At 33.6% G+C, this 14050-nt stretch overlaps 1 protein-coding gene across 5 annotated transcripts in view; it reads right to left on the bottom strand.

Annotated features, from left to right (window-relative positions):
• The window catches only part of FAM188A (family with sequence similarity 188 member A), a 109999-nt gene that overhangs the window by 81658 nt on the left and 14291 nt on the right, over nt 1–14050 (bottom strand). For 2 of the 5 annotated variants that reach the window (XR_435274.2, XM_006756153.2), the window contains exons 2-6: nt 11792–11871; nt 7492–7552; nt 5494–5670; nt 1603–1654; nt 666–780 (exon numbers count right to left, since the gene is read on the bottom strand). Coding sequence is in view for 4 of the 5 variants with exons in the window: in XM_006756153.2 (XP_006756216.1) it covers nt 666–780; nt 1603–1654; nt 5494–5670; nt 7492–7552; nt 11792–11871 (485 nt within the window). In the remaining variant the exon portion in view is untranslated. Of the gene's footprint in view, nt 1–665; nt 781–1602; nt 1681–5493; nt 5671–7491; nt 7553–11791; nt 11872–14050 lie in introns of those variants that run through there. The other 3 variants (XM_006756154.2, XM_015559051.1, XM_015559052.1) reach the window with 3 other exon arrangements.

The raw sequence follows: 14050 nt of genomic DNA, 5'->3' as shown, positions 1-14050 counted from the left end.
CAACCAGGCTGGCAGGGGAGGGCAGTTAGGGTTGACCAGGCTGGCAGGGGAGGGCAGTTAGGGGCAATCAGGCAGGCAGTCAAGTGAGCAGTTAGAAGCCAGTGGTCCTGGAATGGAGAGAGTGCAGGTTGGGCTGAGGGACCCCCGCTCCCATGCATGAATTTCATGCACCAGGCCTCTAGTGGAATATAAAAGCTTAGTGGAGGAAAAAGGCTTAGTGGAAAAGAGAAAGAAGAATATAACAGGTAAACATGGAAAGATATAAACAAAAAAATTATGAGACATTACAGAAAGAGAACTTAGTGCAATGATTTATCAGATAAGTTAAAAAAGGGAATGGGGGTTAGAAAGAGCTTCCAGAAGGGGTTAAGGTGTCAATTGCCAGGCATTGGTAAGAGCAAAGAAAATAAAATTCAGAGGAACTGAGTGCATTTTATACATAGCACATTATTGATAACCTCTGCAGTCCAGAAGAGTAGGGGTGAAAGTCAATTTCAAAGTGGTTAAGAAAAAGTGAGTAGGAGGAAAGAGAATTATTATTAGCATAAGAGAGTTTTATTCTGAGATTTAGAAACAGTATCAAGAATAAATTTTGTCCTCATAGCAGGAAAAATATACTAAACTGAAACTAATAAAAGCCAGCAGAAACATCTTCTTCAACAAACCTTTGTCAATAACACAGAATACAGAAAAAGCAATACTCCAAATTTGCTTCCCCACATTGAATACTGGTCCAAGACAGCATCTTTTAATTCGGATAAACTTCCGAATGATCTTTTCCTGGGGGTGAAAAGAATTAAATATGAGTACCATCATAAGGTTTACTACATTCGTAAATGGGAAAATTCTTAAATTGTCTTATACATTAAAAATTTATATATACAAACAGGAGATTTTTGTGTCTTAAATTTTCAAATATAAATTTAGCCATTAAAAGCAAAAGCTATTGCTGGGTGACAACTGTCACTATATATAATATACGCCATTAAGACAGAATGTATACTTGGTAGGGAATGTCTTCATCCCGTAGGTGAACTGTCTGGCACCAATAAATTCTTCAATAATTATACCGTTATTTAAGGAATAAAGTGGCCCTCTTCAAAGATGAGTTTAAGAACAAACAAATGTTGACTTTTGTACATTTGTAACTTTTTAAAAAAATTAATGTTATATTTCAAATGCCACCTATAATTCTATCAACATAGCTATCCTCCCTTTTATTTTGTAATAAAAAGTTTAAATGATCTAATGAAGACATGGCAGCTTTAATGAAAACTATAGAAAGTATATTTTGATAAACAATAAATAATTCAAACACTTATTCTACTAGAAACCTTTATACTCACTCAGGACAGAGAAACATTAAGCTAAAATTATTTTTTCATTGTCATGATAAAAAAGCTTTTAGTGTTAAAGAAAGTGTATTTTGATAGTTAATTTAGGAATTTGAATAATTTAAGTACACATTTACAAATTATTTCTTAATTTGAAAACAAATTAATCTCAGGCATATAAATCTAAGTACCTTTCCCCAGTATGAACAAAATTAAAATGGCAATGTGTCCACAAGGTAAGTATTTTAAATGTTCCAATGTTACTTACTGAATTAATGCATGAAATCGCTCAAAGCCAAGCTCTTCGACAGCCAAGGCAGCTATACATAAAAGACACTTTTCAGCACTACACATGGCAAATAAATGACACAAGATACACACAGCAGGCTGTAAATACTTTCAAGCAATCAAAACTTTCCCTCTTTTCTCACTCCTTTAAAATCCTCAGTTTATTTTCAACTTTAGTATTATATAAATTTATATTTCAACATTTTAGTTACCATGATTATGCCTAAAATGGATATAATACTGAGAATGTAGAAGTATTAAATAATACACTTCTTTTCAATTCAGTTATGCTAGGATCATTTATAAAATATGAAAAATCATAGTGCTTCACACATCATTGTAACGTGTCCTGCACTTTCATATAATCGTTCAATCCACATATCCAAGTAAAATCATCTAGCTAACCTTCCTCTTTATAATATAAATCTTTACATTGAATGCTTAATTATTAAACAAAATGCGTATAAAAAGGCATAGCATTTTGAAACTATACAGGTTCAAGGACAGCTTTAAGTTTGTTTCCGCATTAATTAATATAACTGTTGAGAAGTTTTCAGTAACTTACTTAGATTACATTTATTAATACAGCACCACTATAAATTTTTTAAAAATCAAAGGAAACATTTAAATCAAAGGTAATGCTTATTTAGAACTTTTCTGAGTGCCAGGCCCCTTGACAAATGCTCTACTGGTCTTACCTCACTTAACCCTCACAACCACCCTAATAGTCCTCATTTCGCAGAAGCGGAAACTGAGGCACTGAGAAGAATCCTCTCAAGTGCACACAGCAATAAACAGCAGAGCTAAGATTTCAATCCTGAGAGTCTTGGCTCCCCAAAGATAAAGTCTGTCAAGATGAATAAAAATGCCTACTCAATTTATCACAATGAACAATTTCATATGTGCTTATATCTATACTAATAAAATGGTAATATGCTAATTAGAGCAGGATGGAGTACATTTGGGGGCATTTGGGCCAGCAGAGGAGCAGTTAGGCATCGATCAGGCGGGTAGGGGAGTGGAAGCTGCAGCACTTAGGGCTGAGGAAGAAGTGGTTAGGGGCAATCAGGCAGGCAGGCAAGTGGTTAGGGGCAATCAGGCAGGCAGGCTGAGGTGGTTAGGGGTGATCAGGCAGGAGGGCAGTTGGAGGTGAGCAGGCTGGCAGACAGAGTGGTTAGGGGTGATCAGACAGGCAGGCAGGTGAGTGGTTAGGAGCCAGCAGTCCCAGATTGTGAGAGGGATGTCCAACTGCCAGTCATCCCCCAAGAGGTCCCAGATTGGAAAGGGTGCAGGCCGGGCTGAGGGACACCCCCTCACCCATACACAAATTTCATGTACCGGGCCACTGGTATATTCATAAAGCAAATCTTAGTACTTTCAAATATTAATTCTCAATTTTGATTTACAATTTAAAAGGTCACATTACGTTACCCTTTCAAAGTCTAGTATCAATATTCAAATGTTTGAAATTACTTTTTAAAATCTTTAAAAATCCAATGGCTTAAGTAATCTTTTAATTTGTGTGGGAAACAAACTGAAATTGAACCTGATTGTTCATTATTGCAAACAAGTGTGCGTACCAGAAGCCAAAACTATACACACCACACAAGCCAATGAAATTAATGTTTGTGCAGAATGTAATATTGACAAAGGGGAAAATAGTTCACATTTAAAATTTCAGGATAAAATAAAAATTCTACCTAATATTTTCCAAATTGTACTAATATTCCTGTACCTGATTATCTAAATAATTTTACAGGGCATACATTACAAAAGTTGACATAAAGATAGTAACTTAGAGAAAGGAGGCAAGCAAAATAAAAAACTTAGCAGGCAGGATGATGGAAAAATGTAAAACACAAAAAACAATAGCTGGAAATAAAGGAAAGAACAGGTAAAATAAGTTGTTACATGGAATACAAATTTTAGTGTAAGTTCATTTCATTTATCAACATCTAAAGTAAATTTCTTAAATTTTCAGTTAATAAAAATTTTCAAATTTATAGATTATAAAAAAGCAAATTTAAAATCTGGTTTTATTCATGTCCACTTTTAAAATGAGGCAAAGTAAACTGAACAATCAGTAAAATATGTTTTTTGAAGAGGAATTCAATATAGTATGCCCATCTAAGTTAATTCCTAAAGTATCAAATTTAATGTATCATGAGGCCACTCAACCTATTACTATGAAATGTACAGCACAGTCCATAATAAGTACACAGTATATACTAAGATACTAATAAAAAATGTTACAAAAAGATCTTTACTATTTTCTTATATTTGAATATAAACTAACTTTAAGCACCTAATCTTTAAAATAACTTTTAATTAGTTCAACTATTATTGTCAAAATGTTGATTAACTTTAATGAAACTATTAAATATGCTTACATGCAATCCAGTCAAACCTAGAAAATATTTTAAAACAATCTTTATTTTTAATCTTAATGACATCTTTTACTATCAACCTAGTGAATATTTTCCACGCGTTTCCTTCAATTGTATTATCAACTCTAAAAATGCTAAATTTTTTGAGAGGTTATATTGAAAGGCCTGAAAATAAAAACGTCACTGAACTGTTTAAATTTTTAAAATTCTTCCTTGCAAATGTGCTATTAGAATTCGCCAATGTAACTGCAGAGGTAGAAGAGAAAATGCTGACATCACAGACACATTTTAGCAAGGAGGCAATAGTGCATCACAGACAGTCCTATTGGGAAAGCAAGATGTATATCACAATCAAAATTTACTTTCTAGGAATTGGTTGTCTAATTTCTTTAAAAATAATTTCCAATGTTAATGAAATGCATTATAGGTAGAATAAGTCACTTATTCTATATAAACACTTGGAAGTACCAATTATCAAAAGCCAACTGCTAGTAAGATAGGTCCTGGAAAGAAAAACAAGACAGCAACTCTTTTTATCTAGTTTCTATATATCACTAGTTCATTCTGGCAGTTTTTAGGGCAATTACATAAGAATTTTCAAAGGTGAAAGACTACAGAATATATTATTTTTATAATGAGAATAGTTATTTAGTTTATTTTGAAGAAAAATCTTCAAAGTACAAAAAACTTAAATGAAGGCAAAATTAAAACTCATAATTAAAATTACTTTAAAATAATTCATATACAGTAACAATAGCCAAAAAGTTCAGGAGAAATGGAAACATATGAAAAAAAAAGTCCCCATCTTTGCTCTATAAAGTAACAAAAACTATTTTAAGAAATTTTCTGGAAAAAAAAGAGCCTTTTCTTCCCTAATGCCAAAGTAAACATTAAGGCATTTGAAATTAAAGTATATATAAATACGTTCTTTAAACTTTCTAAATGAGAGTTTCAAAGCTCACAGAGAATGTCATCAAGCAGAATTTTTTATTTTATTTAAGAAATGCATTTTCTTTTTTTTTACCCCAAAAATGAAAGCAAAAAGAAACAAATGCAATGTCCTTTAGCAATTAAAATAATCAAAATGAGCCCTAACCAGTTTGGTTCAGTGGATAGAGCGTCAGCCTGTGGACTGAAAGGTCCCAGGTTCGTTTCCAGTCAAGGGCATGTACCTTGGTTGCCGGCACATCCCCAGTGGGGGGTGTGCAGGAGGCAGCTGATTGATGTTTCTCTCTCATTGATGTTTCCAACTCTCTATCCCTCTTCCTTTCCCTTCCTCTCTGTAAAAAAATTAATAAAATATATTTAAATAAATAAATATAAAATAATCAAAATGGAAATGAAAAATACTAAGGCTCATGAATTAAGCTTCTGCTGAAAAAGAGACATGTTATGAAATTTTTAATTCTTTTTTCTTTAAATTGTCAATAGTTTTATTAAAACAAAGGTATAAGAAATTACTTTAGGAAAAAAATGTATCTTACAAGAAGAATGTTCCACTTGGCAACTAGACTCTGCAGGACTCCCAGAAATACTAGCATTTTCCTCGGCTGTCTTTCCTCTTAACCATGAAACCAAGCAGTACGATCCAGAGTTGTCACAACAGGCACTTTCTAAAATATCACATAAGGTGTGACAAAGGAGTTCCTTCAGCTCTTCCTCTAAAAATAACCGAAGTACAAATTACAATGGTTTCCTTTGGGGAAAAAATCCGGGCGTGAATAACAATCTTATGAATGTTTTCATTTAATGAAAATCAAGCATTCCAAGTGGGGGGAAAATCCAAACAAGTGATCTGAAATTATATTTTAGAAAAATAATGTGCTTGAGGGTTACAATGTCACCATTACTAAATATTTCCATTACTGAGAAAAAGAATCTTAAAAAATGCAGAATCAAACATTACTAGAAAAAAATATGCTACCTGATAACGATCAACTCTTTCTTACCTGCAAATGAAACATTTAAGTCACGAGGTTTCCTTTATTGTAGAACCAGGCACAATGTAAGAGCCCCTTGAGACCTCTTTTTCCCCCATTTTTGAATTAATCTAATGTCTCTGATCTTCCTGTCCCACAGAGTAAGGATAATGAGATAACATACCCTCAGCACAAACAATACCACAACCTATTAGATGAGCAGGGGCCATTGTTGTTATGCTGCATAATATAGAAGCTACTAATACTGTATTACAGTCATTTGAACTATAGATTTTGCACAAATGCTCAATTTCTTCCTGTACCTTAGCCACCTTCCCCTTTTTGAGAAGTATTATTGCTTTCTGAAACTTTCAAAGAGGATAAGATGTATACACAGCCTATGTAAAATTGTGTGCTATAGGGAGGTTTCTATTTCTCCTAATAGATTTAAAGTTCTTTAAAGGCCGGGACTGTGTCATTCATTTTATAACCTCCATAGCATATGACATTTATGACAATGCATATACATTTTTTATCAATAAGAATATATTTCTGTGCAAGCAATCTAATTAGTAAAATGTTGATGTTAATATTATCTCTTGAATAGTCTCTTCTCTACTAAACTTTATTTTGCATTCCCACTATTAATGAATAAAAAATACATGAGAATGATACTTTTAACTCTTAAATTCAAAATCACTATGGGCATGGTTTAGAATGCAAGTTGTTTTTCCCTAATATACTAACTGGGATTATAATATATTCTACCTCCTTTCACAAGGTATTGTGAAGTCACATAAAATTGTGTAAGATTTTTGTAAGCTGTCAAGTGAATTATCAGGTAGTACCATACTGCTCTCTGACCTAAGCATATTGCAGAAGCTATGGCAGCTTCATTTGCAATTTAATTCACAATTATTTGCAATATTATTTGCATTGTGTAAGACATAATACTAAAAGATGTAGAAATACAAAGATAACTGAGTTCCTGCTCAGAGCAAAGACAAAACAAACATAAAACAATTATTCCTTATAATATGCTGTAATTTAACAGTTTAGGGTGCTCTATCCTTATTTTATCAAGAGGCCAAAGCTTTTTCCCTTACTTATATTATCCTGTCATATGTCTTGGGAATACCAAATTGGAAATATATGCATTTAAAAATTTGGAGTCACTGACCATGAATCTTCCTGAAATATCAAAAATAAGAAACATGCTCAGCTGGTGTGACTCAGTGGTTGAGCATCAACCCATGCATCAAGAGGTCATGGGTTCGATTCCCGTCAGGATACATGCCCATCTTTGGGCTCGATCCCCAGTAAAGGGCGTGCAGGAGGCAGCCAGTCATTGTTTCTCTCTCATCAATGTTTCTATCTCTTTCTCCTTCTCCTCCTTTAAGAATCAATAAAAACATAGCTTAAAAAAAAAGAAACCTAAGGAAAAATATCTCATTGATAGTGCACTTTTTAAGAATAGATAATTTTAACTATTGCCAATGAATGTTGCATAGGTCACCTGTAAAATTGAGGATGGAGTAAATGTTTATAAGATAGCTCTCATACCTGGACAATCCCTCCAAGAAGACTTCTCAGAAGAAAACAGGAGCTTCTTCAAAAGAAATGCCTTTATACAATTAAAGCAATAATTATTACCACGCATCACAAATATACCTTATATCATTTATTTTAAAATATAAAAAAACTAATTTGCACCACCTTTCTAATCTTTTGCATAGCACTATGAAAATTTCAAATGGCTCCCCTTCACATTCAACAATAACTGAAGATAATTATGTATCCAGGATATACTATTATAAACTTAATTCTATGTCCATAAAATTCTTCTTCTATCATAATATGTATTTTCTGATAAATAGAAGAATTGACTCAAAATCAGACACATGATTGGAAACTTAAAGAAATGTAAAGTGAAAGCCCTATAAAACAGGAATAAGTCCACATTTCTCTTTGATTCCTTGGAGGAAAAGAAATCTAAATACAAGAGTGTTTCTGCACTATGAGCTCTGATTTGTGATACAAGAATACCACTATGAGTCATCACTCTATAAGAAGCTTCTAACTTCCTGGTTTAAATAAAACAGCTATAAGATTTAAGAGAAAAAAACAAACTGATTTCTAACCTTTCCTTACATGAACCAACGATGTTAAATTGCTGATTTAATAGAAAGTAGTTCAGGGTAGTACAGTGTTTCCTTCTTAAGCTGCAGTTCAAGGGGCTATGGCATCCTAGTCTTATCTAAAATGCAAATTCTTATGCCTCCATCTTTTGTATCTGAATCTCTAGGGGGCAGATTCAAGAAAAAGAGGTTACTATGATGATTCGGATTTATATGTGTTTGAAAGCAGTAGCATACAATGGGATTATTTTCCATTGTAATGTTTTCCCACAGAATTCATAACAGTAATTCTTAATCACCAAATTTCTATCAAGCTATCAAAATTCACATAAATATTGTTTCATGTTTATACTACATTACTATACATTAAGTTGTTTGCAATGTTTTTGCTGCTATAAATATAAAAGCTATTTCTTGACTACAACATTTCCCATATTAAAGGTTATTTCTTTAGGAAAGATTCACAGGGAAGTACAATTATTACATTAAAAAAAAACTGCATTATCATGGTTCCAATTATAATGTAAAATTCCTTCCAAAATCTAAGTACAAATTTGTACTATATAGTGATATATGAGTATGCCAGCATATCCTACCTTACATGTACTGGCAATTATTTTCTATTTAAAGATTAAAAAGAGTAAGCAGTAGACTCCAGTTACAGTTTTATTTGTACTTTCTTGGGTTCCTACTGAGGTAAACATCTTGATTCTTTGGCTGTCCAGCACCATTTCACCCATTCTGATTGCATATACATGCTCATTTCACCTCTGGGGTCTTTGTGTTTTATAACTAATTTGTTCAAATTCTTTGTTTAAGAAAGACAACATCTATTTATTGTTAATATTCACTGCAAATGTTTTTCTGAGTCTGGAACTCATACTTTCTCTTAGATGGTTGACAATATATTATTTTTAGTTTTTCTGTGGTTTAATATGACATTAAGAATATATTTGGGCTGAAACCGGTTTGGCTCAGTGGATAGAGCGTAAGCCTGCGGACTGAAAGGTCCCAGGTTCGATTCCAGTCAAGGGCATGTACCTGGGTTGCGGGCACATCCCCAGTAGCAGATGTGCAGGAGGCGCTGATAGATGTTTCTCTCTCATCTAACTCTCTATCTCTCTCCCTTCCTCTCTGTAAAAAATCAATAAAATATATTTTTTAAAAAAATAATATATTTGGTATATGATATGAGATTATCTAAATTCATTTTTCTCTCTCAAACTGCCAACCAGTCATATCAGTGACATTCAGTAAACTTCATTTTTCTCTACCACTGATTACTTGGTTCTATAATATGACTATTCTTTAAGCAATAGCGCATATCTTATTTTTTATAATTTAAAAAGTTTTAATACTTGGACTTTCTCATTTCCCTTCATTATTAATGGTTTAGTTTTGACTTTTACTTGAAATTGCAATATAAACAAAATTCCTCTATGACTGAAAAGATTTATGTGACTATGAAACTAAATTACTACCTCAAAGACACATCAGGATTTTGAACATTACAATTATCTCTTTTTATACAACAACCCCACTTGCAAAAATAACTGCCATTTTGGAAATGTAATGAATCTTATAAAACAAAAAAACTCCTGTGGTGTATCTTGCATTTAATTACATTCATTGACTTACAATAAATAAAGACCTGAAGGTACTATTAATGGCCCAAGAGGGGCAAAGTTAATATAATCTAACTTGCAAATGAGAAGGACAAGGAATCTTCAAATTTAGATAATAAGATTCCTACTAGCAACCAAAATTTGCCTGTTATTCAACATAATTTCTCTAATCAATTTATGGTTAAATTTTATTCTTTATATTCAGTAACTCCCAAGCAAAGTTCAAACATTCAATTTTTTCTTAATTTTTTTAATAATTCTACTAATGTAAAAAATATATCAACTCTTTAAAGAAATAAAATAATGACCTAAAAGGATATTATTTTAGAATCTTCCATGAAGGGAGATTTTTTCCCCCCTCCTTCAAGGAATATACTTTTCATTTAATAATGTAAGTGTATAAAGTATAAGTTTTGAGAAATTTACTTTGAAGCTAACAGTTCAGGAATGCATTCTTTATGCCCAATGAATAATAAATACAACATTAAATATTTATTTTCAAAACCTGCTGACTGAACATAAACAACAAATTCAAGCTTCTTTTGTAACAGTTCTAAAGTTACATTGCTGTTTCAGACATAAGTGTAACAGTAAACTGAAAATTCAATTTTTGGTTTTAACAATGTAATGGTTATAACAAATCAGTCTTTGAAATTCAAACAATGTTACACATCAGTATTCAAAATCAAATACATATATTCAGATTAACCCTTCTTTTATGGTATTAATAAAATAGAAATGAAGATTAAAAAATCTTTTTATGCCCTAACCAGTTTGGCTCAGTGGATAGAGCATCAGCCTGCGGACTGAAGGGTCCCAGGTTCGATTCCGTCCAAGGGCATGTACCTGGGTTGCTGGCACATCCCCAGTAGGGGGTGTGCAGGAGGCAGCTGATCGATGTTTCTCTTGCATCGATGTTTCTAACTCTCTATCCCTCTCCTTTCCTCTCTGTGAAAAATCAATAAAATATATTTTTTTAAAAAAATCTTTTTATTTTGCACATTCTGTTTTAAATCAGTTGCTACTAATTTTAATTTAAAGGCCAAAGCTATACCCTAAAATAGTATAACCTGCCAAATTATTTTAAAATTTGTAAAATTTTAGGTCATGAAAATATTCAACATTTTAGGAATATCATTCTTATAGAGAGATCAAATAAAAATAGTATCATTGCTATAATGTACTTATCTGTAGTATAAAATGTTATTATTCAACAGGATCATTGTATTAGAAAAATGACATGATCATTAATGCCTCATTTTCTGAAAATCAGGGAACACTTATTATATTTTCTTGAAAACATAGTCCAGTCCTAGCCGGTTTGGCTCAGTGGATAGAGCGTCAGCCTGCGGACTAAAGGGTCCCAGGTTCAACTCCGGCCAAGGGCACATGCCCAGGTTGCGGGCTCCATCTGCCCCTGACCCCAATAGGGGACGTATAGGAGGCAGCCAATCAATGATATTCCCTCTCATCATTGATGTTTCTATCTCTCTCCCCCTCTACCTTCTTTTCTGAAATCACTTGTTTCTAACTCTCTATCTCTCTCCCATACTCTCTGTAAAAAATCAAAATATATTTAAGATATACATATATATATATACACACATATATATACATATACATATATACATATGTATATATATATATATATATATATACACACACATCTAATACATATATATTTTTTTTCCAAAGACTATTGCTGTGTAACCTACTCATGTTCTGAATTCACTTTTTTTCTTTTTTATTGACTTTAATAAAATTGGTTAATAAAATTATATAGGTTTCATGTGTACAATTCTACAATACATCATTGGTGTGTTCACCACTCCAAGGCAAGTCTCCTTCCATCACTATTTATTCCCCCTATACCTTCTTCTAATTCCACCAAACCCTCTTCACATCTGGCAATCACCATACTGTGTGTCTCCGCTGAATGCACTTATATTTTTTATATCTATAGCAATTTACATGAACAAAAGTTGAGAGGTAACTGACCATGCATCATGATTACAGAGCATATATATTAGAAAGCAAAAAGTAAAGTATGAAATGTTTGAACACGTCCCTCTAAGGAGTTGATAAAGTAGTCTATGTTACCTGAACAGGTGCAATAACAGCACAGGGGCCACCTTCAAACTGTTCTAATGCAGATCCCTCTGATTCACTAAACACAAACCCTAAAAATGAAAGCAAGTAGCAAAGATTAAAAATGTAATTCAAATAGCAACTAAAAGAATTTTTAATGTACTTTGCTTTGAGAAAGATCACTTATCACACAACAACGTATTTTCAAGTCAGGAGCCGTGTTAACTTTTGTGGGGGATCAAGGAACCCTTTGAAAAAAGATATGGAACCTATACTTCCCCACACAGTGCACATAAACACTGACACACACATGCACACACAATATTTTGTATCCAGGGACCCCTCTAAGTGGACTAGGGGGATAAAGTGTGGAAAAGGATACCAAATCTGACTTTTATATAATTTCATTTACTTGAAGACTAGACAGTCAATCTACTGAATTCAAACCAAAGTTTAGGACCCTTTCCATACAGTACATGTATTTTTTGTCCCAATTTTCTGTCTCACATTCTATAAGCTAAAAATTATTAAATGGTATCATACATAGCAGTGAATGTACTCACATTGGCTCTGTCTTAATTTAAATATTCCCCAACCAATACTGTCTGAGAGCAGCTAGTAGAAGCTGCCACAGAGAGCACTGGCACACTGCAGCACAAGGACAGAAGTGAGAATTGAGTTACTATGTGTATAACCTTTAGGAAATCATTTCACATCTGTAGGCCTCAGTCATCTTTAAAATGATCACTTCCAATTCCAACAGGCTAGGAATATGTAAAGTTTCATTAAAGATTATATTTCAGTAATTCATCCAACAAATATTTAATAAGCATCAGATAATGCACCAAGCATCTAGATATATGAATGAATGAGTCCATAATAGTCTGGAGGAGCCAACAGTTCAGGGGAAGACAGACATATAAACAAATAAACACTAAAATAAATGAATGTTAAAACAGAAGTATGAAGACAGAGCTGTGGATACAGAAAAGAATGACTGCCCTGGCTGGCATGGCTCAATGGTCAGAGAGTCAGCCTGCGGACTGAAGGGTCTTGGATTCAATTCCCAGTCAAGGGATCCTATCTGGATTGCAGGTTCGATCCCCAGTTCTAGTGGGGCACATGCGGGAGGCAAACAATCTCTCTCTTCTCTCTCTCCCCCTAAATATCAATAGGAAGAATATCCTCAGGTGAGGATTAACAAAACAAAAAAGGAATGACTTACTCTGCCCCAAGTCAAATTATAACAGGGGACTTTGAGGTTGATCTAGAATAGGAATTTTCCAGAGAGGCAAGGGTGGGAAGATAACCTTCAGATAAAGAAAACCTTTATTAAAGGATACAGGGTAAGAGCAGGGCACGTTTATGGATCAAAGGGAAATTTAAAGTAGCTGAAAGGCAATATAGGGGTAGGATAGAGGAGATGGTAAATGGAATACTGACAAGAGGTTAATAACGGGTTAATAAGAGTACCTTGACAAGTACTAATATTATCATACTTTTTTTTCTTTTGTAAGTGACTAGAATGGGGATGAAGTTGTTTCAACAGCCCTTTAGAGACAGTGCTAAACTGATAAAAGCAACACAGTGTGGAGGAGAAACTATATGCAAACAATATTTCTGTGGTAAACATTAAGATGTGATGAATACTTGCAAGTGGGACAAAGGCTTGGTACAAAAGAAATTCGAGCTGACTGAAGTATCTAGCTTGAAATATTACATGATAGCAAGTAAAGTAAGAAATAGTGTAGAGCAGTGATTTTCAACAGGTATGCTGCAGGAATTTTTACAACGTGCAACACCTGATTACTCAGTCAGGGGCAATGACCTCTTTTCCCTTAGCCAGTGGTTCTCAACCTTCCTAAAGCCACGACCCTATAATACAGGTCCTCATGTTATGGTACCCCCAACCATAAAATTATTTTCGTTGCTACTTCATAACTGTAATTTTGCTACTGTTATGAATCGTAATGTAAATATTTTATATGCAGGATGTATTTTCATTGTTTGCAACCCACAGGTTGAGAACCACTGCCTTAGACGTGTCAAATAAAAAATGACAACAGCCAACACAATAGTTATCCACTGTGAATGCTCTGTCTTGAACCGTAAATATCTACACTAATAAAAGACAAACATGCAAATTGACCATACCTTCACTACACCTTAAGCCATGCCCACCAGCCAATCTGAGAGACTATATGCAAATTAACCCAACCAAGATGGTGACTGGCAGCCACGGAGCTGGAGCAAGCAGGAGGCTTGGTTGCC

Source organism: Myotis davidii, unplaced genomic scaffold, assembly GCF_000327345.1.
Source record: "Myotis davidii unplaced genomic scaffold, ASM32734v1 scaffold494, whole genome shotgun sequence".
Taxonomy (NCBI): domain Eukaryota; kingdom Metazoa; phylum Chordata; class Mammalia; order Chiroptera; family Vespertilionidae; genus Myotis; species Myotis davidii.
Note: the sequence above shows the minus strand (reverse complement) of the source record. Positions and strands in the feature narration are given on the sequence as shown.